This window comes from Photinus pyralis, unplaced genomic scaffold (assembly GCF_008802855.1).
Source record: "Photinus pyralis isolate 1611_PpyrPB1 unplaced genomic scaffold, Ppyr1.3 Ppyr1.4_LG4, whole genome shotgun sequence".
NCBI lineage: Eukaryota > Metazoa > Arthropoda > Insecta > Coleoptera > Lampyridae > Photinus > Photinus pyralis.
The window spans coordinates 18,695,318-18,718,289 of NW_022170511.1; the positions used below are offsets into that span (position 1 = coordinate 18,695,318).

Here is a 22,972-nt window from a genome sequence, read left to right on the forward strand (position 1 = left end):
AGGTAACCAGTTTATTTGTCAAAATTGAAATTAATAATTTCATAAAATTGTGCATGTGTCTGATGTAGTTTGCTAGCTTTGCACTTCCTTTATGACTTTATGAGCCAGGTATTTGCCGGTGGCCGAATGGTATGTCGAAGATTAAATTAAAGATTAAATGTAATGTAAGACTGTTAACATTGAACTGATTGTTTTTAAAAAGGCGTCGGTAAGTATTTTTGCTGTTCTGTTTTCAGATCGGTAAGTAATTTTGGCGTCGTCGTAATCATAGCAACTGGTAAATTCCACTTACTGTCATGGAAACACACATGGTAAATAGTCAGAAATGACCGATCGCGCAAAAAAGTAAATAACTTCATTTCAAAGTTCGTTAGTTTATTTTTTCGAGTTTTATAGAGATTAGATAAAGAGATTTTAAGAGTTAGAGAAGCATACGTATCATAGAAAATGTACAGGGCGCCGGAATTTAAAGGGCCGATGTTCCAATAAATTATGTGGCTAATGGAATTTCGCAAGGATTTGGTGGAATTGAAGATTGTTCTTTCTGCGTCTTTTAATTTCTGTAGAGCGTTGTTTTCATAATGGGTTCCAGATGTCTGGAGAAGAGATGTCGCTGTAATTAGAGCTAAAGTGGGTATAAGCATGAGATCATTGTTTATCGTGGAAAACGCAGCGTGGTATATGTTTGTCACGCGTGGGATTTGATTTATTACCCTAGCTTTTATTTGATTAGTAGTGCAGAAATGAAGGAAACGGATCAACAAGTTAAGATGTCCGTGTTTCATTGATAAGAAGCCATTTTGTGGGTGGTAGTTAATGAGCAAGTGTAGTAAGGATTCTTACGGAGAGATTTTTGGCATGCATTCGGTTTTGGGCAACACGTGGTCCAAGTTATTAATTCCATTTTGAGCAGTAAACGCAAGATTAGTTACAAGAGCAAACAATACTTTATTTTCAAAAAGTTTCGGGCATAAAACTCAGTGGTGATATTTGGATATAAGATATATATTTTAATGATAAGATAGATATATGTATATGCTAATAAGTAATAATATATTCGAGCGTCTGGCAGCAATTTCGCGGATGGCGCGGCGGTGGTGGTTAGTCGAATATTTTGAAAATTCAAACAGTTTTATTATGAACCTTGCGGTATATAGACTTTGAAAGGCGCCATTAATTACAAATGGGGAACTGTCGCATTTATGATAGCATAAACGACGGCAATAACCGGAAGAAAGAGACTGACATATCAACCTCAGTCTCCGCCAATAGAATGGAAGTCCTCCGCTTCACTATAGATAAATATCTGAGCTTCCACGAGCATGTTAATGTTCACCAACACCAAAGCAACTAAGTTGACAAAGAAACTGCTAGGTCTTATACAAAATTGCTAGGGACAAGCGGCCGGCACCAGAAGGATCTTAAACGCGGTACTGAATAACACAATCTTGCACGTGTTTGAGATATAGGGATGACCAATCGACCGGTAGGTGGCGAAACAGAAGCTCGACAACGCTGAGACTGTTCATCAAAGAGAGGCGGGGCGGATCGGGCATGGAGACCAGGATACAGAGTCCGAAAGAGTTCCTACAAATTTACACAGAATGCATTTAAAGAATAATAATAATAATAATAATATTTTTTTATTTGCAAAATGTACATAATAAAATAAGCACAGGAAGCAACATAACGTCAAATACAGTAAATACAAGAAGCTGGAAGACGAAGACTCAACGATGAAGAAGCCAAAGGTATGCCGAGTTCCCCTAGAATTCGTCGAACAAAAGAACTGAGAAGAAGAAAATTCCAAATCACTGCCCACTGAGGATAGATATAGAGGGAAATCTGGAGCAAGACCGGTAACTGTGGAACACGCTAAACACAAATTTTACAATATACAAAAATTAACAATTGGAGAAAAAGCTCCTCTTGAACTTTAATCATTTAAATTCGACGTTAATTTAATACAACATTTGATAAGCCAAAGAATGACCACCTCAAATAGATTCCACTTCTTTCCCATTTGTGAAAAATAACATTCCGTAGTCTCTTACATAAAGTACATGAAATGCATTGTTAGTTAGTCGGAACTTTTCCAGTCCAGAAGGTATCTGAAGGTCCTGGATATGGTACGCAAAGTATCTTTAAAAAAAGTTAATTAGGTATTGGACAATAACTGCATTGTTTCGTTATGTAAGTTTTTCCAGCGGTGCCTCGATCTATACTTATACGCTAACGTTACTTGTCGTTTGAAATCTTGAAAGCAGACATCTCACCTGATAACCCCCCCCCCTCCATCTCACACGAATTTAAACTAGGGAGAAAGGGTTTAGTGGGGAAAGATCCCACACTACCTTCGCTGTTGAACATAGCATTAAGATTCCCTAATTCCTATTTTAAAAGAAAGGTATAGGTAAGTTGGCAAGTTTCTTAAAAATTCAAAATTAAAAAAACTCAGCAACACAAGATGGTCGTGATTATTAAGAAATCTATAGTGGAAAATTAAGCAATTCTTGAAAACAAGGTGCTGTTTCGGTATTTTCCAAAGAGAAATTTGAATTCTTTACTTCTCACCAACAGCAGCAGCTGCCTCTGAGGCGAGTATGCCACGACGCGTGACAGAAAATGAGCAGATAATACGAGGACATGGTTAGATCTGACCTTTTGCTATATTGGTTATCTTTACTGGAAGGGATGCGATTGTGGCCCTTAACTTTTTCAGTCAAGAATAGCAGCCATGATAAGAAGGTTTTCATGCAGTGCAAAATTGACAGAAGTCATGGTTCTTTCCTATATCCGCGAAATAAGCAGCAAGCCACCTCAAACGCAGGGCCGGCGTTCTTACCTGGAATTAGAGGGTGTGCGCCACTAGATTAGCACCTGACGGGTTAACTTTTTGAATATAAGAAAAGGTTGTTCAACACAAATCTTCTTCTTATTTATTTTATTTGCCTTTTATTTTTAAGTGGGCGTGATTGCCAATGCTTCTCCACCAACTAAATCAAGGTTCTTCTCTGGAATTGTAGTCTAGAATGAATTGTAGGTACCTCAGGACAAAATGATAAATTACTGGGTATGTTTAAATAATGAAGTGTAAGCGACTTTGTAGCACTTCTAAAGCTTCTATTGGGTTTGCATCATATACAGGGCGACACCGAAGATGTTGTGTGTATACTCCGCCATATTTCAAAATGGATGAGTAAGGAAAATTCGTTCGAATGCCTTATATGTCGCGTAAGCGCGGTCTCGAAATTCCATAAAACGAGATATACAATGCGCTTTAAAAATAATTTTTTCTACAACTGTCAAAAAAACCTGTCATTTTCTGACGGATTTCGAAACGCGAAGTACTAGATTTTTAATCGGTTAATTAATAAGTAAGGTTGCTCTTGACAACGTGCGCGAAATCGTCAACAGTGAAAAAAAGTATTTCGCGCACGGGACAAAGTTAAACTTAAACAGCAATTTAATTAACAATCGGTTCAGTTGTAGAAAAAATATTGTATATAACGCTAGCGCGAAGTTATTTCGTGCATTTGACTGATATTTTAACTCGGCTTCGCCTCGTCAAAATACCTTCAGTCTCAATGCGCGAAATTGAACTTCGCGCTCTTGTTATATAAATAACTATTTTCGTTAACTTTGGAGTAGGTATGTAGTGTTTGAAGGGCAGTGTTCATCTTGTTTCATTGTCAAGTTTCCACTTAGGTATAAAATGGACTTTTGATTTGATTTTTGGCTTGCGCAAGTTTCCGATGGGAGGCGCCCTTTCACGTAAAATGCAATAAAATCCACTTGAGATCCTCAAAAGTTTATTATTTATATTATTATTTCCATTCCATTTCCATTTTCACTATAATATCTATTCTAAATACCAAAAAGAGTAGCATCGAATTATCGAGGTAACTGTATGAGTTTCGTGTTTATTTTCCATCACTGCTACTGCGTAAATTGGAACCTAAACTAATCGTTTTTAGCGCATTTCCACAAAAATAAAAAATAAATGCGCTATTGTGGCCACTTTGTCCGTCCGTACGTCCGCTCGTTCGTTGACGGTTGAGACGCTACTAGTTCTTTATCTTACGAGCTATTGTTCTACTTTTTTCGCTATTTGATTCGTTATGGTGCCGAGGCTTGCACCAAGGAAGGAATTTTTTCTGCGTTTATTGCTAAAAAAGTTATTGTAAAAAAAACAAAAACCGTTTTTTTACATGTTCCATAATTTTACACTTTTGCCATTTATTAACGGTCCGAGATCGTATATAATTTTGGATTGCTGTCTGTCGTCTGTCTGTTGGTCTGTCTGTCTGTCCCTCCATCTGTCCGTGTGAAAGATAATTTTGTTTAGAAAGGTCCGATCGCTTTTAGATCTCCGTTAGTTATGAACTGAATTGCATGAAATTCAATATGGGCATAGCTTTAGCCATATCAAAATTCACAGTGCCCTTTTCGCATCTCGACCATTTATAAACCGAATTGCAAACTATTTTATTTATAAGTATTTGAATGAAATTTGCATGCGCAGTGCCAACTTTTTTATTTATGGAAGCATTTAAATGAAATGTGATACATAGGCACTTGGAATAGAGGAAAATCTAACGCCAGTTTCAAAATTTAGATTTGCGCATGCGCAGTTCCAACTTTTTTTATTTAGAAAAGCATTGAAATTCAATTCTTCTTATAAACAGAAATTAGCACGTCAAAAATGGATTGCACATGTGCAACGTTAACTTTCATATTTGTGGCCAGATTTTTACGATTTTAACAACAGTTGCATCTTACAAATGGGAAATGAATGCAAGTGGAAATGCGCTTTTTAGCGCATTTCCACAAAAATAAAAAAAAAATGCGCTATTGTGGCCACTTTGTCCGTCCGTCCGTCCGTCCGTCCGTCCGCTAACTTTGCGACGCTACTAGTTTTTTTATCTTAAGAGCTATTGTTCTACTTTTTTCGCTATTTGGTTCGTTATGGTGTCGAGTCTTGTACCAAGGAAGGAATTTTTTCTGTACCGCTTACAAAAAAAGTTATTGTAAAAAAAAAAAAACCGTTTTTTTACATGTTCTATAATTTTACACTTTTGCCGTTTATTAACGATCCTAGAGATCGTTTATAATTTTGCATTGCTATCTGTCGCCTGCCGGTTGGTCTCTCCGTCTGTTCCTTTGTCTGTCTGCCCATCTATCTGTCCGTGTGAACGATAACTTTGTTTAGAAATGTTCGATCGCTTTTACATCTCCGTTAGTTATGAACTGAATTGCATGAAGTTCAATATGGGCATAGATTTAGCCATATAATACGCAATGCCAAAAGTTGAATCGAATCGATTCAAAATTCACAGTGCCCTTTTCGCATCTCGACCATTTATAAACCGAATTGAAAACTTTTTTACTTATAAAAGTATTTGAATGAAATTTGATACATAGGCACTTGGGATAAAGGAAAATCAAACGCCAATTTCAAAATTTGGTTTTGCGCATGCGCAGTGCAAACTTTTTTATTTATGGAAGAATTTAAACGAAATTTGATACATAGGCACTTGGGATAAAGGAAAATCAAACGCCAATTTCAAAATTTAGTTTTGCGCATGCGCAGTGCCAAGTTTTTTATTTATGGAAGAATTTAAACGAAATTTGATACATAAGCACTTCGAATAAAGGAAAATCAAACGCCAATTTCAAAATTTGGTTTTGCGCATGCGCCGTGCCAACTTTTTTATCTATGGAACTATTTAAGTGAAATTTGGTACTTAGGCGCTTGGAACAAAGGAAAATCTAACATTAGTTTTAAAATTTAGGTTTGCGCATGCGCAGTTCCAACTTTCTTATTTAGAAAAGCATTGAAATAAAATTCTTCGCATAAACTGAAATTGAAGTAGCACGTCAACAATGGATTGCCCATGTGCAACGCTATCTTTCATATTTGTGGGCGGATTTTTACGATTTTAACAGAAGTTGCATCTTACAAATGGGAAATGAATGCAAGTGGAAATGCGCTTTATGTAAATCGTTTACGATTACTTTTTAACTTGTTATAGGATATCTATCCTACATACAAAATTTATTATTGAATAATTTATGGTGTATATTGACCATTTATTTTTCTTTCCAGGTGTAAGACCATACAAGTGCAACCTATGCGAAAAGTCGTTTACCCAGCGATGTTCACTCGAGTCTCACTGTCTGAAGGTCCACGGCGTCCAACACCAGTACGCGTACAAAGAACGAAGGACCAAAATGTACGTCTGCGAGGAATGCGGACATACAACGAACGAACCGGAAGTACACTACTTACATTTAAAAGACAAGCACCCCTATAGTCCTGCTCTTTTAAAATTTTACGACAAAAGACATTTTAAATTTACAAATTCAAATTTCGCCAACATGTTGTTGCAAGTGCGTACGTAAGATTTGATTAATACCGTTGACATTACCTTATACCGTCCAGGAAAAAGTAAAACAGTAAATGTTCAAAAAATACTAGTTTGTCTCCACATTTTTCCCAGTTCTTTTTTTTAATAATCTTTGCTAGTTTGTCAAAATTATTTATTACCTGATTTCTAGCGATGGAGGGAGAGACAAACATTTCTTCTGTGATAATTTGAACTGAAAAGAAGTACCTTACATCATAATTGTAACGCCTTTGATGGAGCCTTACTTTCATACTTAAAATTTTTTGTATTACCTACACATATTTGTAGTTATAACAGGATATATCCATAATTGTTGCAAATATCAACAAATCAATATAAAATCGGGTTTTCTGTGCAATGAGGTGACAGGTATATGGGGTTACTACATTAAGTTAATCTAGTTTAAAGTCTGAAGTTGTAGAAAGAATGGAACGAAGTTAGAATTTAGAAAAAAAACTTAATATCGGGAATCTTAATTCGTCACAGTTCTATATTACAAAATGTAAAGGTTTTGGGCAATGAAATATTTTCTAAACTTTAACACGTTCCTTATAAACTATTCTGGTGCTTCATAGATTGTAAATCACTATGCGGTGCTGCAGGATGATTAGTTCTCTACCGTATGTATTATTATTTTAGAAAAGCTTGTTTTATACTTGTGATTTATCTTGTACTTAATGTTTTTATTACGCTTTTACAACGAATATTTTAATTTTGCAATACCTACACAATGAGACACATTCTTCTTTTCGATTCTTACTGTTCTTGTTAATCTTGAATGCATCTGTAAAAATATGACAAAATATATTATTTTTACATATGCTGTGTGGATAATGTTGTATATAAGTTAGTGTTAAGTACTTTTCTATTCCGAACGTTGGATTATGGTTCAACCTTGTTTGTATGACTTAGCCAGTACCTAATTTAAAGTTTAATCTATCGAATACTTCTTTTTTACAACACAGTATTTTTAGTGTACATTTTATTTAAATTATGACTCTGACTGTATTTTCTTAGTTGATCAATTTCGATGATATTTTTACATCACCTTAAGATCATAACGTAGCTGTAAGCATATTTTAAAAATGCATCTTTCCCACAACATACGTAAAGTTTTTTTTTAATGTAAATCATTCATGGCTACATCACTGACACATTTACAACTTACAAAATGTGTTTCCTAATTTATATTGTTATAAATAAAATATCTATTCATTTTTCTTTTTCGTTTTATTATTCTTTTACTTTTAGCAGGAATGATATAGTGAAAATCAAAGTAAGCCATATTTTTCCTTGACTTCTGAGACGAAGCATCACATTAAATTGTTAGAAAAATCTAAAACTTGGGGTCTGTGAATCTTTGAGCCTGAAAATAAATAATTCACACTTAGTTTTTTGAAAATTTCAGAAAACTACAATTTTTCGGCCACACTAAGAAAAGCGTAACAAATACCTAATACCGCTAATAAAGTCTACATATGGACATAAAGACGCAGCGAAAAACTGCGTACCACGGTCACTAAAAGATAGGCGTTCTACCAAGAATATACTATGAACGACAAAACAGTCAAATTGTACCAAATTCTGCTGTTATTGGACATGGAATTCAGGAATTGTTAAGCCGCGGCTGTTTGTGTGTGAAGAATTATTTGATGTTAAGGGCATCCATGGTCGACTATCAAAAGAGCGCTCGCTAGAATAAAAATTATCAAAGTCCTCGTGTGAGATCGAAGGGACTTCAGCGCATTTTTGTGTGGCAGATCAGTATTCTATTAGCCACTTTCGACTCAACCATCAATAACAGATCTTGTCGAAGGCTACTACATTCACTAACCGTTTCCCACTTTCCGCGTGCACCCGCAATTCGCTTTTAAAGTTTTGACTCCACCATCAGTAAGATAGTGTCGGGGGCTACCACATTCCCTTTGACGGTACCCACTTCCGACGTCCCGTTCACCCGCAATTCGCTTCTATTGGCGACACGAGAAAAAGAGACAGCGATTCGAGATTTACGAAACGTTAAACCGCGTGAGTTGGCAACGGAAGGTAAAAGGCGCCCGAAGTTGACTACTTCTCGAAGACGCGCGCGCGCCTCGCAAAAGGTCGTTAATTTCGCCCCTAGGACAAAAAACAAAATTCCGCCACGCAGGAGTTGTGCGCGTTTACAACATCTTTCCGACGACACCAATTTGAAAAGAATCGGACCAAAACTGTAGTAGAAGATAGGAAAAAACTGAAAAACCTTCACGTTAGTATACTACACTCGAGGATGACGCCCAGATGTCGCCAACCCCACATCATGTAGCCATGTCCCTAAGGTTGACAAATTTCACGGCCTTGTAGATACACGTACACCCGTTGCCTTATTTCTACAAGAGTTCTTTTACGCGCCCAGATTTGCAGCCAGCCAGCCAGCCAAAGTGAGATTAAAAGCTACTTTGTACAAATAAATTTGCAAAAATGCGCTAAAAATAATTGGGGAATATTAGCGCTCAACGTGGGGCATCCAAAGTGTGTTTCGTCAAAGAGTAGTGCCACAGATTTACATATACTACGATATGTCATGCCATGAACCTTTGAATACCCCCCACCACTTCATTTTTAGAGATACAGCAATAATTGTCAAACAAAAAAGGTTCAGATTATCGTCGATTTCAAAGACCGGCCATTTTTTTGTTAGGCTAATATAGCGGAATTCACAGAGACATCATTTTTTTAGATTCCAGATTGCAGTTACGCCCCCTAGCGGCCATTTCAAAAATTTAAAAATATTTTCCGGGTTTTTTTCGTGGCCGTTTTAGTGATAAATTTTTTTACCGCAAGCCTCTACGATGGATAGCCACCCTGTACATAAATTATTAAATAACGCCCATCGCCTAACATAAAAACGCCCGTCGTTAAGGTTCTGGCCAAGGTGGATTCATTCATTCATTCATAACCGTGGCGGCACTCTGATCGTTTTATATAGGAAGCGCGTTTACCAAATCTGACCTCGCATGCTTATTGCCTACCTTCCAGTCGTAGGCTGGTTTTACTATGGAGTCTTATGGGAGATACTACGTTTTTTGTGTATATAATCATTATTTAAAGATTTCTGATGTTGTACCTTATACAATGTGTTAGTGTACCCATGGATTATGATTTTACCTTACGGCAGCAACTTCATTTTGTTTCTCCAGTACAAAAAAAATGTTCAAAGTTTTTCCGCCTGCATGTAGGCAACAAAGCGTTCAGATGGGTGCAAGATTGTCATTGAAATAAAATAACAGCTATGCCGCTCAAATTTATTTATACAATTTTAAATTTCTTTATCGAATCTTTAATTTTTTTTCTTTTATCCGCATCCTCTAGTCTGCGTTTGTTATATTGTTTGCATGTAAAAATCATGCGAGTTGTTAGATGAAACCGTAAAAGGTCTTTCGTCAATTTCCTTTTGTGTAGTTCACAGCCCACTGGTTTGTAGGTATTAAGTTTGGCATTTTTAATAACTGCAAAAGTAAAATATAATTTAAAAAAGTTAATATCGTGCAAGCAACATGCAATAGTATATTATAAGTAACAAGGGATTAAAAAGAGTTGTTGTTTTCGAAAGAATAGTTAATGTTCTTGAGGGACCAAAAACTAGTTTGATCCAGTGTTACTTATACTATTTTTTCCAACACCGACCGTTCTAAATTCATTTCGAAATGAGTATGATTTGTATTATAAAAATTTTTTTTAAATCAACGAATTTTATGTTAGAACTAAATAAGTTAAAAGAAAACTTGCAAGCTCTTAGTTAGCATTAAATTATGAAAATGCCTCTTCGTCTGGAACCGCAAGACTTTGGTCTACTGTGAAACAGCTCATAACCAAATATTCTTTTATTTAATATTAGAATTATTGCCATAAGAATAGAAGATATACCGCAGATTATGTCACGGTAATGTCGTTATGACGTTGAGCGAGAATTAGTACCTAACTCAAAGCCACGGTGAATAAAGACTCAAAGCTTATAATTATACGATTGCTGGGTTTCTCCAACAAAACTTAAGTAAGGCTTAAGTTATAGCGCCGTGTTATTTGGTCGTGCTTGGTCGAAATGAATCAATTGCTTAGTAACGTTGAACTTAAGTCGAAGTGAAGTAAGAAATAATGTTGGAGAAACCGACCATAAAAACTTGAAATAATGTGTACGTTGAGTTGCCTTTAATCAGGCGGAAAAATTTAAGGTACTGATTCTGTTGTTCATAATACAAACGTAGTCCTTTTCGTATATTCAAATGACAATAGATAGGTATAACAACACGCTATATTGATTTCAACTTCAAAAGTATCGAAATAATGATAATATTGGCAAAAATTTAAAAAAAAATTTTGGAGCGCCACAACGGCATCGAACTTTTTTTTTCAAATAGCAACCTAAATTCGAAAGACCTTATTTTTCTGTATACAACCTACAAACATTGTGCCAGGTTTCATCACAAAAAAACTGAGAAAAAAAATGTCATCGTGAAAAAACTAAAAATTTTTCGTCAAAACGGTTACTATGATTTCGTTAAAATGTTGCGAATGTACATACATTAGGCGTTATAAAGGATGTAAAACTGACAAAAACTTTTTTTCAATATCTAAGTTTTTAGCGCCGTGACGTCATATAACTTTTTTTCAAATAAGCAATATTTTTATTAAATTATTCGAAAGACTCTATTTGTGTACAACAAAATTATGCTACGTTTTATTATAACAAAGCGGAGAAAAAAATGTCAAAGTTAAAAAACTATCTAGCAGCTTAGTGCACGGTTAATACTTAGAATGAGCGATTGCAGAAAGTCGGGCGTTGCATTCTTTTGGTTTTAATCCAAAGAACTTAAGATAAAATATCAGTGTACTGCAGTTTTCATAATGATTAATTAATATCATAGATTTAAAGACTAAAATCTGTGTTAATATTAATACTGTAAAGAAAAGTAGAACCTAACATCTGCGCCAGGCCGCCGACAAAAAAGAAGGTCGTTGACAACTTAATTAGGGTGGCGTACCTTCTTAAAGAATAAGTACCTAGTGAAATGTCATTCCGATTGAATTGAATAAGGAGATTTGTGTTTACTGACTAATAAATGAATTATTAGTAATGTATTAGTGTTATCAACACAAACAAAAGTTAAAAAAGCGTGCGAAAACATAAACGGTGAAGAGCGCTTTTTGGTCTGAGTTTAGGAAGCTTTTCTGTCAAGAATTTTGCACATTTTTTTTCTTTCTTATTACCTTAATCGCATAAATGGTGTTAAATTAGAAAATAATGGAAGAGAAATGGTTCATATTTCACAAAATTAATATTTGTTTCTCACGGATAATACCTAGACTGTATCTGCTCAATGGTCATTCCGAGGGTCATTCTTTTTTGTTAAATTTGGAAGGGATCTCAATATAAATTGCAATACATTAGCCAGCCAAGCGTATGGCAAGGTGGCGATCGAACTCAAAAACCATATGCAGAAAAAATTGTTTAACCTCAAAATATGTGAAATAATTTTAAATAGAAGTGTTCTAATTTTCATGTCTATATCTCAAACGGTTTGAGCGTGAGGGCTTTGATTCCATTTTTAATAGCGGCCCTGTATGACTGTATATGGTGTGAAATTAGAAAATAATACAGAAAAATGAGAAAAACCATTGCATCTAGTTTTCAATACTTACACCAAAGTATTTAGATTCGTAGCATGAATTTAATCTGAAGTAGGTAGGTACCACTTTAGATTTGTTTTTGCAATCTAGCTATGTAAACGTAAACAGCCAAAATCGTATAAATACTAATTCAGTTTTTATTTATTGTTATAGAAGTTTCTCTCTCGTATTTGGACAGATCATGCATCTTAACATTTTATTGCTTATTGTTGCCCTATGCGGTATTACTTCAGGTATGTACTTGCCTATTACCATTGTATCAAATTTATTACTTATCATAGTCTATAATAAACGTTCTATTATGTTTCGTACACTTTGTAATCGATAAAATGTTAGGTCTCCAGTGCTATTTTTGCATTAGCACGACTGCAAATGACGCCTGCCACGCTGCAGGTAGAAACCACTCTACCAGTTCATGCATAGCAGGAGAAGATAACTGTGTTTCGTTTTACTTTCAAAGCGGTAAGTAAATCATACGTTACTAATTTATAAATACTTACTGCACCCACTCTTTCCTTGTGTTATATCATAGGTGATGCAACAACTGCCTACAGAGGATGCTGGAGAGGCAATCCTTGCGACCACTCTTCATATAAGTCGTGCGATTATTGTACTTGTGATCATTGTAACAGAGATGCCATAGTAATTTCTTAGATTAGAATGATGTATAATTCTAATGACTGATCCTTTAATTACCTAGATAGTACCTATAACTATTGCAATTGTGAATATTGGTTTTATTTTACTTACTTATTTATCCCAATAAATAGTTTTTATTTATTTTCCTTCAAGTTATTCTGAACTTATTATACTATGACATCGTGCCTCCTTTACGACTCTGAAGCTATGTCATGCAGCGACATCTGCTTCTGTATCGTTGTGGTACGAATAAGCGAACCTTCGTACTACACATTAATATAGTTCTACGCCAATTTCATACTTCAATGACCACCCGAATGGCTATTACCTTCAAGAAGTCCCACTTAAAGTTGAAATGGAAAATTGGCACATGATCAAACACCTACGTTAGTTGTCAACAACGCGATGACCTGAAGTACGGTAGGCAAGGAACATAAAATAAAAACGAAAATGGCCAAAAGTTTGTATACTATAAATAATGAAGATTCTGAAAACCCGAAAATTTAGTCGATGGACGTTAATATTTAAAAGTAAAGCTGCCGAGAGAGCAACTGTCAAGGAAAAATAAGAGTACGGTTAAGAAAAACCTTGACATTTCATTAATAAATTCAAATAAAGATAGTAGTGCATATACACAAAGTTTGTTACAGTCAAGATTGAAAACAAGTTTCGGGAACAATGGGCCAGGTAAGCAGATATACTTTGTTTCACTGGTGCTGAATATTTCGTCACACTTTATGACGGCATAGTAAAATTAACGCAGGTCGTAAATTAGTAGTTTATTTGCATATTGTCACATTGACGTTTAAACTTATTTGTGAAGGTGTCACTATCGTCCTATTGTTCATTATTATTAGACCGTCCAAGTTGTCAATCACTTGTAAGGTATCTGGTCCTGATAGGTTATTTCCCGTTCCCAGACTTTATGATGGCTAAATATTGATGTATTTCATGTAAGTAGGGGAATTGCGCGGTATGAACCAGACTTTTTCCCATTTGTAGACTGCTCTTGTACAATACAATCGAAAAGGATACTGCCAAGACATTAGAAGCTCTCTGCAGGTTTTGTCTGCTTCTTTTTCCCTTTGAAAGGACTCAATTTCAAAATAAAACCTTGCCGAGCTTCCGAGTATCAGTTCGTCATATTTAATGGTAACGGGAATAACCTAATAAATTCGTATGAGCAAATCAAATAAGTATGTAAAATTTGTAAAATACTTTTTTTGTCTCTTATCGATTCAAATGCAATGAAAAGAGAATCACATATTTATGACATCATTTTCAGCACAAGTGAAACAATAACAAAAATTCTAGGGGGGAGGGGTCATACAAACCAATGAATTTGTTTTATTAATATTTTGGTTATAGACTACTGCTGCAATTTGGTGCGAAAGCTGTGAAATTGCATGCCGCCTTGCACCCCACTGTCCTTGTTCGTCGAGGATCTCCGGACAATTTTTACTGCGAAATCTAATGCCAGAAACCTGTTCTCTCTTAGTGTAGACGCTGGATGTATGTGAATATGCAAAATCCGAGTATCGCAATCCACCTTCTTTAGTCTGTTTGTCGTATATAACCCGGCACTTTATAACTAGTGGGTTGGACTGGTCCTAGCGAATAGCGATGTGTGAATGAAAGAGTTGGGGTCCCGGTTAGTCGTACATGAGGGCGCAGGCAAGTCCCGCCCTCACTTGCGCAGGGATCTGCTAAAAGCGTACGGCGTGTTCCCGTTGTGCCCTTTATTTTTTTGTATCCATTGGGGTATTCATCCTATGTGAAATGCTCTTTTCAGAGGCCAACTCCTAGCGTTTTCATACAATACTGACATGTCATGACCAGAGCAACTAAAGACTAGGATTAATCAGATTTTTTTTAATAAACACGTTTATTTCTGATTTGTATCCCCAGATGATTAATTCGTAGGATGTATTGTAAAACACTACTCGGTGTGGGATTTGGACTGGCCATCCAATATCCAAACTTAGTATGTAAATTTATTGGAATGTTTTAATGATTGTTTTTTGTATTATGTGTGTCAAATGTTAATTCTTTAGGAATCCCAGTGGAGCCTGTGATATTTTATAAATTTACTTGACAACCATCATAATATACATTCATGCTATTACAGACAACTAATGTTGCTATAAAGTTCAATATTAATTTTTTGGCTGTTTTTTTGGTCAGTTCTTTTTTTCCCAGCCTATTGTTATATTTGTACTCGGTGAACTACCATTTTCTAAATTTAATCTTGCAATGCGAATTATTTGGATTAAATCTCCGTTTGTAAAGCATGTAGGTACTTGTTTTATTTGTATTCCTTACTTGATCCTCACTCTGACAAGCAACACATATCTTGTAGCGACTTTTAAAAACACAACGTAGTAAGTGGTCGTTATTCAGGTTAGGTAGCTTTGTCTAGACTCTAGACGATCATGTGCCATGGGGTTCAGTTAGTTTGGGAAGGAAAGTTTTGAATTTAAATCTTGAGTTGCGCAGTCTTTTGGGGCTGACCTGGGTACAGCACAAATTTGAAATCGAGAATTGGCCCGTGACACCCTTACATAAGTCATAAAGCAAAGGTGCCGCACTCAAGAAAAAAAGAGCAGTAAAAAAAGGGTGCGGCTAAGAAAAACCTTGACATTTGATTAATAAAATAAAATTAATAAAAAAAAGTTACTTAACACAGTAATTTGCAAAATTAACAAGATTAAGAAATAACTAAGAGAGACAGGAAATGAATACATATACCTACACCAACTTGGTTACAATATGATTCATCTTTGGTGTAATAAAATCTTTTGTGAAAACTGAATGGAAAATGACATGAACTTATTAGTCAAAACAAAAAAAAAAGGTATATGGGAATTAGTGAACCGCAACTCATATCGCACATAAATTATAAACCGAAGAGTTTTTGTTTTAGGAGAGTTCCTTCCCTGGCACAGGCAGGTAACAATGGGCCCTCGTGCGGAAATTTCCAGCCCATAGTTGAGATTCGAGATCAATCACAGGTGTCGTAACTTGCAGTTTATTACCATCCCTATGACCGTCTTATTAATGTAGTATTTGTTGATCGCGGCTGTGTGGGCGAGATCACTTGTCACCTGTCAGTCGCGGAGTGATAGAACACAGTAGGATGGCACGAATATAGGACACCCGTACGTTGTGTTATATATGGCGGTTCTGAGCGTCCGAAAAGATACGAAAAATGAAATTTATTACGCACGAGGCTTGGTTTCGCACGGCAAACTTAAAGGAAAAGCTAGAAAAAGAAAAAAACCTGGCATAGCACACAGATATAGAAAGTAAAATAGCTACGGCAACAATTATGTCAATTATTATTGAATGGATTCAAATACATTCGAATATACTTACTAAATTTGATAGAAAAGTCGATTAAAAAAGATTCGCTCACAAACTCTTGCGACAAATTTCGCGACATGTTGGGTCTGAGTTCAACTCTGCAAAATTGTCGCGGTCGGTACGATTGTGCACGCGAAAACAACGATATGTGTTATCGCTTCCTCATATACTACAATGCGTAAATCTATCTCACTTAGGTATGCCTTAACTCTAGGAGCAACAACAACATCCACGCGTGCGCCCAGCATCGCTCCGCGCCAAGAATTTAGGATTGGCAAAACTCTTCGCTCCGCACCAAGAACGATGCAAACTTTGCGCGATGACCACTTCCACGTTCGAACTTGGTCTCTTTGTACGAGTGTACACTCCAAGTTCGATGAAATGAATGCACGTGGAAGGCCTGCTTAACATTTGCGCCTCTGTCCGCCTCGCTAAAGCCTGAATAATGTGAACTTTTGGCAAGCATGTTTTTAAAAATGAAAAAAGTTTTTCGGCTTAAGGTTAGTAACTTTAGCGCATTTTCCATGAATTCATCAGTATACCTCTGGAGAGGTCATACAACGGACTGTTTGTGTGTACAAAAGAAAATAAGTTATGGCATAAATATTTTTATAAATAAGAAACTTAACACTGCGTAGTCTGCGCATGCGCACACCTGATGTTTAAAGTATGCGATATGTTTGCCTTTACTAGACGAATCTCTGGTTAAAATTTAAAAAAATTTCTATAAATAAGATAGTTGAGGTAGTTTGCGCATGCGCACATCTGATTTATACAATATGCGATATGCTTTCCTTTACTAGAAGCATCTGTGGTTAAAATTTTAAAGAAATATCTCCATAAATAAGAAAATTGACATCGCGCAGTTTGCGCATGCGTGTTAATCGTCAAGATTGTTCTTGGTTGAGGTGCCAGAGCTATTAGCTACCAAATGCAAAAAGAACGAACTATAATATCTTGAAAATGTAGAAGTATAGTTAAGGCCTCGGACGGCCGACGGACGGAGAAAGTGGCCATAATAGCTCCTTCCAACATGCGTTGGAAAGTGCGCTAAAAATACAGCAAATGCAAATATGTGCGTGGTCTAAAGCAGCGATTCTCAACCTTTTTGTAATCGCGACCCCCTATTTTCTGGGTCTGATGACCGCGACCCCCTCTAGTACTTAATCCTATTGTTAATGCCATTGAGGAACCCAGTTAAATGAACTACACGCTAAACTAAATATTTTTTATTTATTGTTAGCGAGTTGAATACATACAACAGTTATGTAATGCCCTTCTACGGGGTGTCAATTTTAAAACTGTGCAGTCGGCCATATTTCCCAAACTAAAGAATATATTGAAAATCGCGCAAAACCGTTTCGGGGGTAACGAGGGTAAACCAGAATGACGTTATGAGTGACAACCCCCCGCTCCCCCTTAACTCCCCAGCCCTTCTCTTCAAAAATTCGAAATGGCAACCCCATACTTGTGACACATCGTTGGAAAGCTACTGAAAAATGCTTTCCAGTGGTTCCGATAAAGTCAATATTCATTATGACAATTTAACAAAAATTTAATAATTAACAAAAGAAAACTAAATGTTGACATTGGGCGATTTATGTTGTTATTGTCTTGTGGTGTCTCGGAGTCGGAAGCCCCGCGGTTGTAGCTGACTATGTAAGTTTTAATTACTACAAAACGACGTTTCCGTCACAACTTTCTTATGCACTTTGCATTTTGTTGAATTCGGAATTGAAATCGAAATTGTCTTGCCTGTCCTGTACCTACCGCGACCCTCAAAAATCTCCGCGCGACCCCCAGGTTGAGAATCGCCGTTCTAAAGGACGCTATTTTTGTTATACAGGGTGGCAAAGTTTCAATTTTGTTCTCGTATTTTGCGTTTTCTCTCTTAGGTTCTGGGATAATTCAAATTCAAATTTGATAGATCAATTATTTTTTAGAATCTCTACAATAAAGTATCAAAATAGCTGGTCGCAATATACAGGGTGTTGCATTTTCTTTGTCACCCTGTATAAAAAAACGACGGCTTTTAGGTAATGCATATAATTGCATTTTTTTCTTGTTTTGACGAGTATCACCCCCAGAAATATCTGCATGACGTTAATTAACACCCTGTATAGAGGTTCATTTATTACTAGCGAACTTCGTACCGCCTATTAGGCAATATCTGGCTAATTCCAATTCAGTGGAATTGCACATTAGGTTACCTATTTATAGGTTTATGTGTTCTCACATTTTTTTGAAAAGCAAAGTTGTACAAAAATGCTACAGAGTTTTCCGAAGGGATAACGCGTCTGTTATTTATGAGTATGCTTCCCGTGTACGGATTTTTACGTCTTTGGTCCGTCAGTCATTAAACAAGAGTAATTTTTGCGCCCCTTCTTGTCTGCGGCGTAAGCGACGGGTTACACCGCTTACGCCTAAAGCCGGCTCTGACACAAATTGTGGAAAAGGGTGAACTGCATAGGATGTAAGATGTAACTCATCTTTGGGGCAATAAAATCAAGCTATAACAAAAAAATATGTGGAAGTGAGGGAATTGCAACTTATACATATGTCACACATAGATGCTAAACCGAAGAGTTCTTGTGTTAGCAAAGTTCCGCCTCTGGAGCAGGTAACAATGGACCCTCGTATGGGAATTCCTAGCCTATAGTTGAGATTCGAGATCAGTCACAGCATTAGGTGACGTAACTGAAGTTTATTATCACCCCTGTGACTGTGACCGTCTCATTCACGGCGAAAAAATGTTAGTTTACAAACAAGTTAGCGACTTCAAAAAACCACAAAAATGCAGACTAGGTACATATTTGCAAATTTAAGTTTAAGCCGCAGCACGCAGAAAGAAGGAACTGAATCGTCCAGTTTATTAATAATTGCAGCGTTATACCGGTAAACATAAACAATTTCAATTAAAAAATCATCTCTAAGAAATGGTTTTCATTAAACTGTAATGGTAGCTCCTTCTAATAACGACAAATCGATCGCTTTTTGACAGATAAGCCAAAAACTAGGTAAACGCATGCGCAAACAGGTCAAATATTACAGAATTTTAAATGTTGCAACAAAAACCGCTCAACCAAACCGTGTCTCCTTTTTCCCTGCATATGTTCGAATTCGTAAATTTGGCTTCCTTAGACAAGTCGTATATGATTTTCGTCTCAGGTACTTAATGGGATCTGGTCGTTTACATACCAGAAGTAACACCGCATAGGACAACAACAATCAACAACATTTTAAGATGCATGATTTGCACAAATGCGAGAGAAAAGCTTGTATTTGTATACCAAACAATAAATAAAAACCGTTGAGTGAAAAATAGTCTGAATTGGTATTTGTATGATTTTGGCTGTTTAAAACTACATAGCTAGATTGCAGATACAATTGTATAACCTGAAGTGGTGTGTAACATTCGTTTGCGTTCACTATCTTACAAAAATGTAAAAGGCCCCATACACGGTACGATCGATCTGTCCGATCCGTCGTTTCAGACCGATCGATAGTGTATGTCAAGATCGTTAACGATTTACTTCATCGAATGGGATATCGGACATCGCAACAAAAACGCATGCAATCGTGAATATCGTAACGATGATCGACAGTGTATGGCTCATTGCGATCAACGATTCGACTGGGCACGTATGACGTATTAAATTATTTAATCACGATGGTTCGGTTGTAAGCGATCGATCGTAACTACCAATCGTTTCGTGTGTGAGTGGTAAGCTTTGGGCGATCTATCGTCACGATATCGATTCAGATCGATCGTGACGACGGATCGTTCCGTATATGGGGCCCTTTAGACTTGTTATTAGAAGTGGTGCATCGAAAATGATCCACCAGATTTTCACTCTGTACTGATCTTGAATTTGTAAACATGAATATAAGCTAACTATTGTGCTTGTGGGGTCCCATTTTAACTTCAGTTCCCGCGTAATGACATTGGTGTAAAACTCAGACATCCGTAACTACTAATTGTGTCTCGTAATACCCTCTGACATCGACCCCATGTGAAACGCATAATACTGTTAAGAATGGAATATCAATATCAGCCATGGACACGAGAGACTATAGGTTAACTTAACTTAATTGCTACAGTTGAATTTTCGAGAGTCGCAGTTTATTTTACTGTCGTAGCTCTACAATACGTTTTGTATTCTAACTTCCGGAGTTACTCTCTCGCGGTCGTCAAATATTAGTAAAATACACCAAGACGTACACATACATGAGAGTGCTTACGGGCCACCCTAACCTAAACACGCAAATAAAAGGAGAAAGATGTGAACAGTGACACACAGGAAACAATGACACATTTTGAGGTTTTAATAGAAAATGTATTAATATAATACCTAATATCTAATGTCCATATTGTTCTCCAGATCTAGTGTCAATCACTCTCATTTACGCACCAAGGAATAAATGATGGCCCCATAGCATAGTCGATCTGTAATATAATATAATCTATAATATATCAATATAATAGGTAATATTATGTTCAGCAGCACTGAACGTCTGCACTCCATTTAGAATGTGATAGCACCTTTAAGATGTTCATAACCGCCATGCATTTCACTGTTATGGCTTTAATCTGCATGACAAGTTTTTTAATCAAATTAATACTTAAACGCGTTTTTCTTTCGCTATAAGTGACCGTTTAACCTCAGAATTGCACCCAGGTATGGGTTGCATAATTGGTTTGTCACTTGTTTTACTTTTAGAGATACTAGTTTGGGCTACATGAATAATAATACACTACATATCTACAGGATCAGGAGGTGATTAGCGAATAAAATTCAATCTGCCTTTGCAATTTTCCATCTCCTGTACCGATATTGTTTTCCCCACCCAGTACATTGTCGACGTCGAAAGTAAGTGTATTGTCGATGAGTGACCGTCTGCAACTATAGATAGATTTTCGTCGCAAATCGTCACGCCTTTTTAATACCTACTTGAATTTAAATCTGTTACTAATATCAATGTAATAGTGTACACGTTTTTTTAGATAAAACATGATCTTAACTTTCATACGGCACTTTATGGCGAGGAAAAACAAAAAAACACTACGCTACATACTTAATACTTATCTTTTTGCACATTCCTTATCTAAGTCGCCAGGTATTAGTTATCTTGCATTACTAAAGCGGCAACCTGGCTATAACAAGTAAATAATTTTTCTAAATTGACAACGAAATCATGAGTAAACCACTAATAAATACCTATATTATTTTCATAGCATACATTACATATTAAAAATGTAAGGGGAGACTTCGCTGGAATTCTGTCCCATATGTCATTTTGTAATCATTAATTCAATCCTATAAAATACTTATTGCTAAATAAGCTACATATGGCAGATTGTATAATTAAAGGAGAATAAAAAAAAAATAATACCGTCTCCCTCTTAAAGTACATGATCTTGAAACACATGCAATATACGCGGCTTAAAAAATTCTCGCTAAATAAGGTGACCCTCTTGTTTCGAGCACACTGTATAAAAAGATAAATAAACCAAAAATATTTATTTATTATAGTAAACGAAATGATTTTTATTTCCTTAAATACCCACTGGAAGAAACTACACTGTAGTAAATGGGGATGAGGCAGCAGCTGAAATACGTAATTGTAACACATATTTTTTTCACTCCAATAATAATTCACTAGATTGATTGGACATAAGCATAGCACGTTAAGATTTGTAAAAATAATAGAATGCATCAACAATCTTGAATTTTAGAACAAAACGTGAACTTTACATAAATGTCAAAAAATGCTACAAAATATTTATAACAACGCGGTTTCTACGACGCCCATTCGGTTATTACAAACACTTACAAACGAGCAAGTCTAACTCAAAAAAATGCGGTTATTGTCTATTAATGACACTTGTAATTAATTGCCTAACTGGATACTATGGTTTCACTCCGTGTGCTTTGTGTACGTAGATGGGAAATTGTATTGCGAAGACTTCTGATGTGGCTGTGCACAATGTGCGGCCATGCGAAGCTTGGCGGCTACTCACTCTGGATTATTACAAACTTAGTTTCGTTCTATTTTTAAATTACCTACTCTCAGGGCACGACTTCCAATGAAATCAGTACTCAAATTTTGAATTGGAGATCACATTCGAAAAAAAAAGAAAAATCGGACAACTAAAACTCTACCTTTTTAAACAAAAAATAGAATTAAATTAATTAAACAATCGCTAACTAAGATTACAATAAATAACTAAAATTAAAATGACAATTCAACTTTTTCCATTTCTGTGTCTATGTGAAATAAAATTCACATCCTATGAAGCAAACTTGAATAATGTTTGTTATATACAGGATGTCCCTTTGCCCATTAAGGAAGCCCTTGGTAGGTTCGAGTTCGTGTTTCGCGGCGAACGGACGTGTTCTGAGCGAGGTCCGGTGGAGGAGGAATAAGACAAGCACAAGTAGCCAAGAGGAGGAGAAAGAGGGGACAGAAAGCAGCGCAGGGAGAGGACAACAATAAGAAAGGAGGGGACACGGGGGAAAGGAGGGAAAGAAACGAGACCAAAGGATAGGGACATCGGAAACTAATATCATAGTAATGCTAATATGAACGCCCGGTGAAAGCAGAGTTCCTTCTAAGGTAGATATTCTATAGTGGCGAGGCTGTTGCCGTACCCGTGCGCATCGGATAAAACCCAATTAGCCCTCCCCCCCCTCCCCCCTTCACAACCTCCTCAATCCTCAAAATCCACCACATTGTTTCGCGACCCAGCGAGATGACAACAAAAATAGTGAAGATGCACCCCTGTTAGTGTCTACCAGGGACGCATGCCCACGACAGTTGACTGAATCCTGGGAGAGGCGGCGACATCAAGTATCAATAATTCCCCATAAGCAAACCCTACTTTGATAAAT

General features: G+C 36.4%; 1 protein-coding gene and 1 long non-coding RNA gene across 3 annotated transcripts in view; both read left to right on the forward strand.

Moving 5' to 3' along the window:
- Positions 1 to 7,572, forward strand: part of LOC116168394 (transcriptional regulator ovo) — a 64,196-nt gene extending 56,624 nt beyond the window's left edge. For both annotated transcript variants that reach the window (XM_031484201.1, XM_031484202.1), the window contains exon 4: positions 6,110 to 7,572. In XM_031484201.1, coding sequence (XP_031340061.1) covers positions 6,110 to 6,405 — 296 coding nt within the window. In that variant the 3' untranslated portion in view covers positions 6,406 to 7,572. The remainder of the gene's footprint in view (positions 1 to 6,109) is intronic.
- Positions 7,573 to 12,026: 4,454 nt separating this feature from the next.
- Positions 12,027 to 12,858, forward strand: LOC116169486. The gene is made up of 4 exons (XR_004144966.1): positions 12,027 to 12,132; positions 12,231 to 12,310; positions 12,414 to 12,539; positions 12,610 to 12,858. It is a non-coding gene; the product is annotated as an uncharacterized LOC116169486 (long non-coding RNA).
- Positions 12,859 to 22,972: the final 10,114 nt, after the last annotated feature.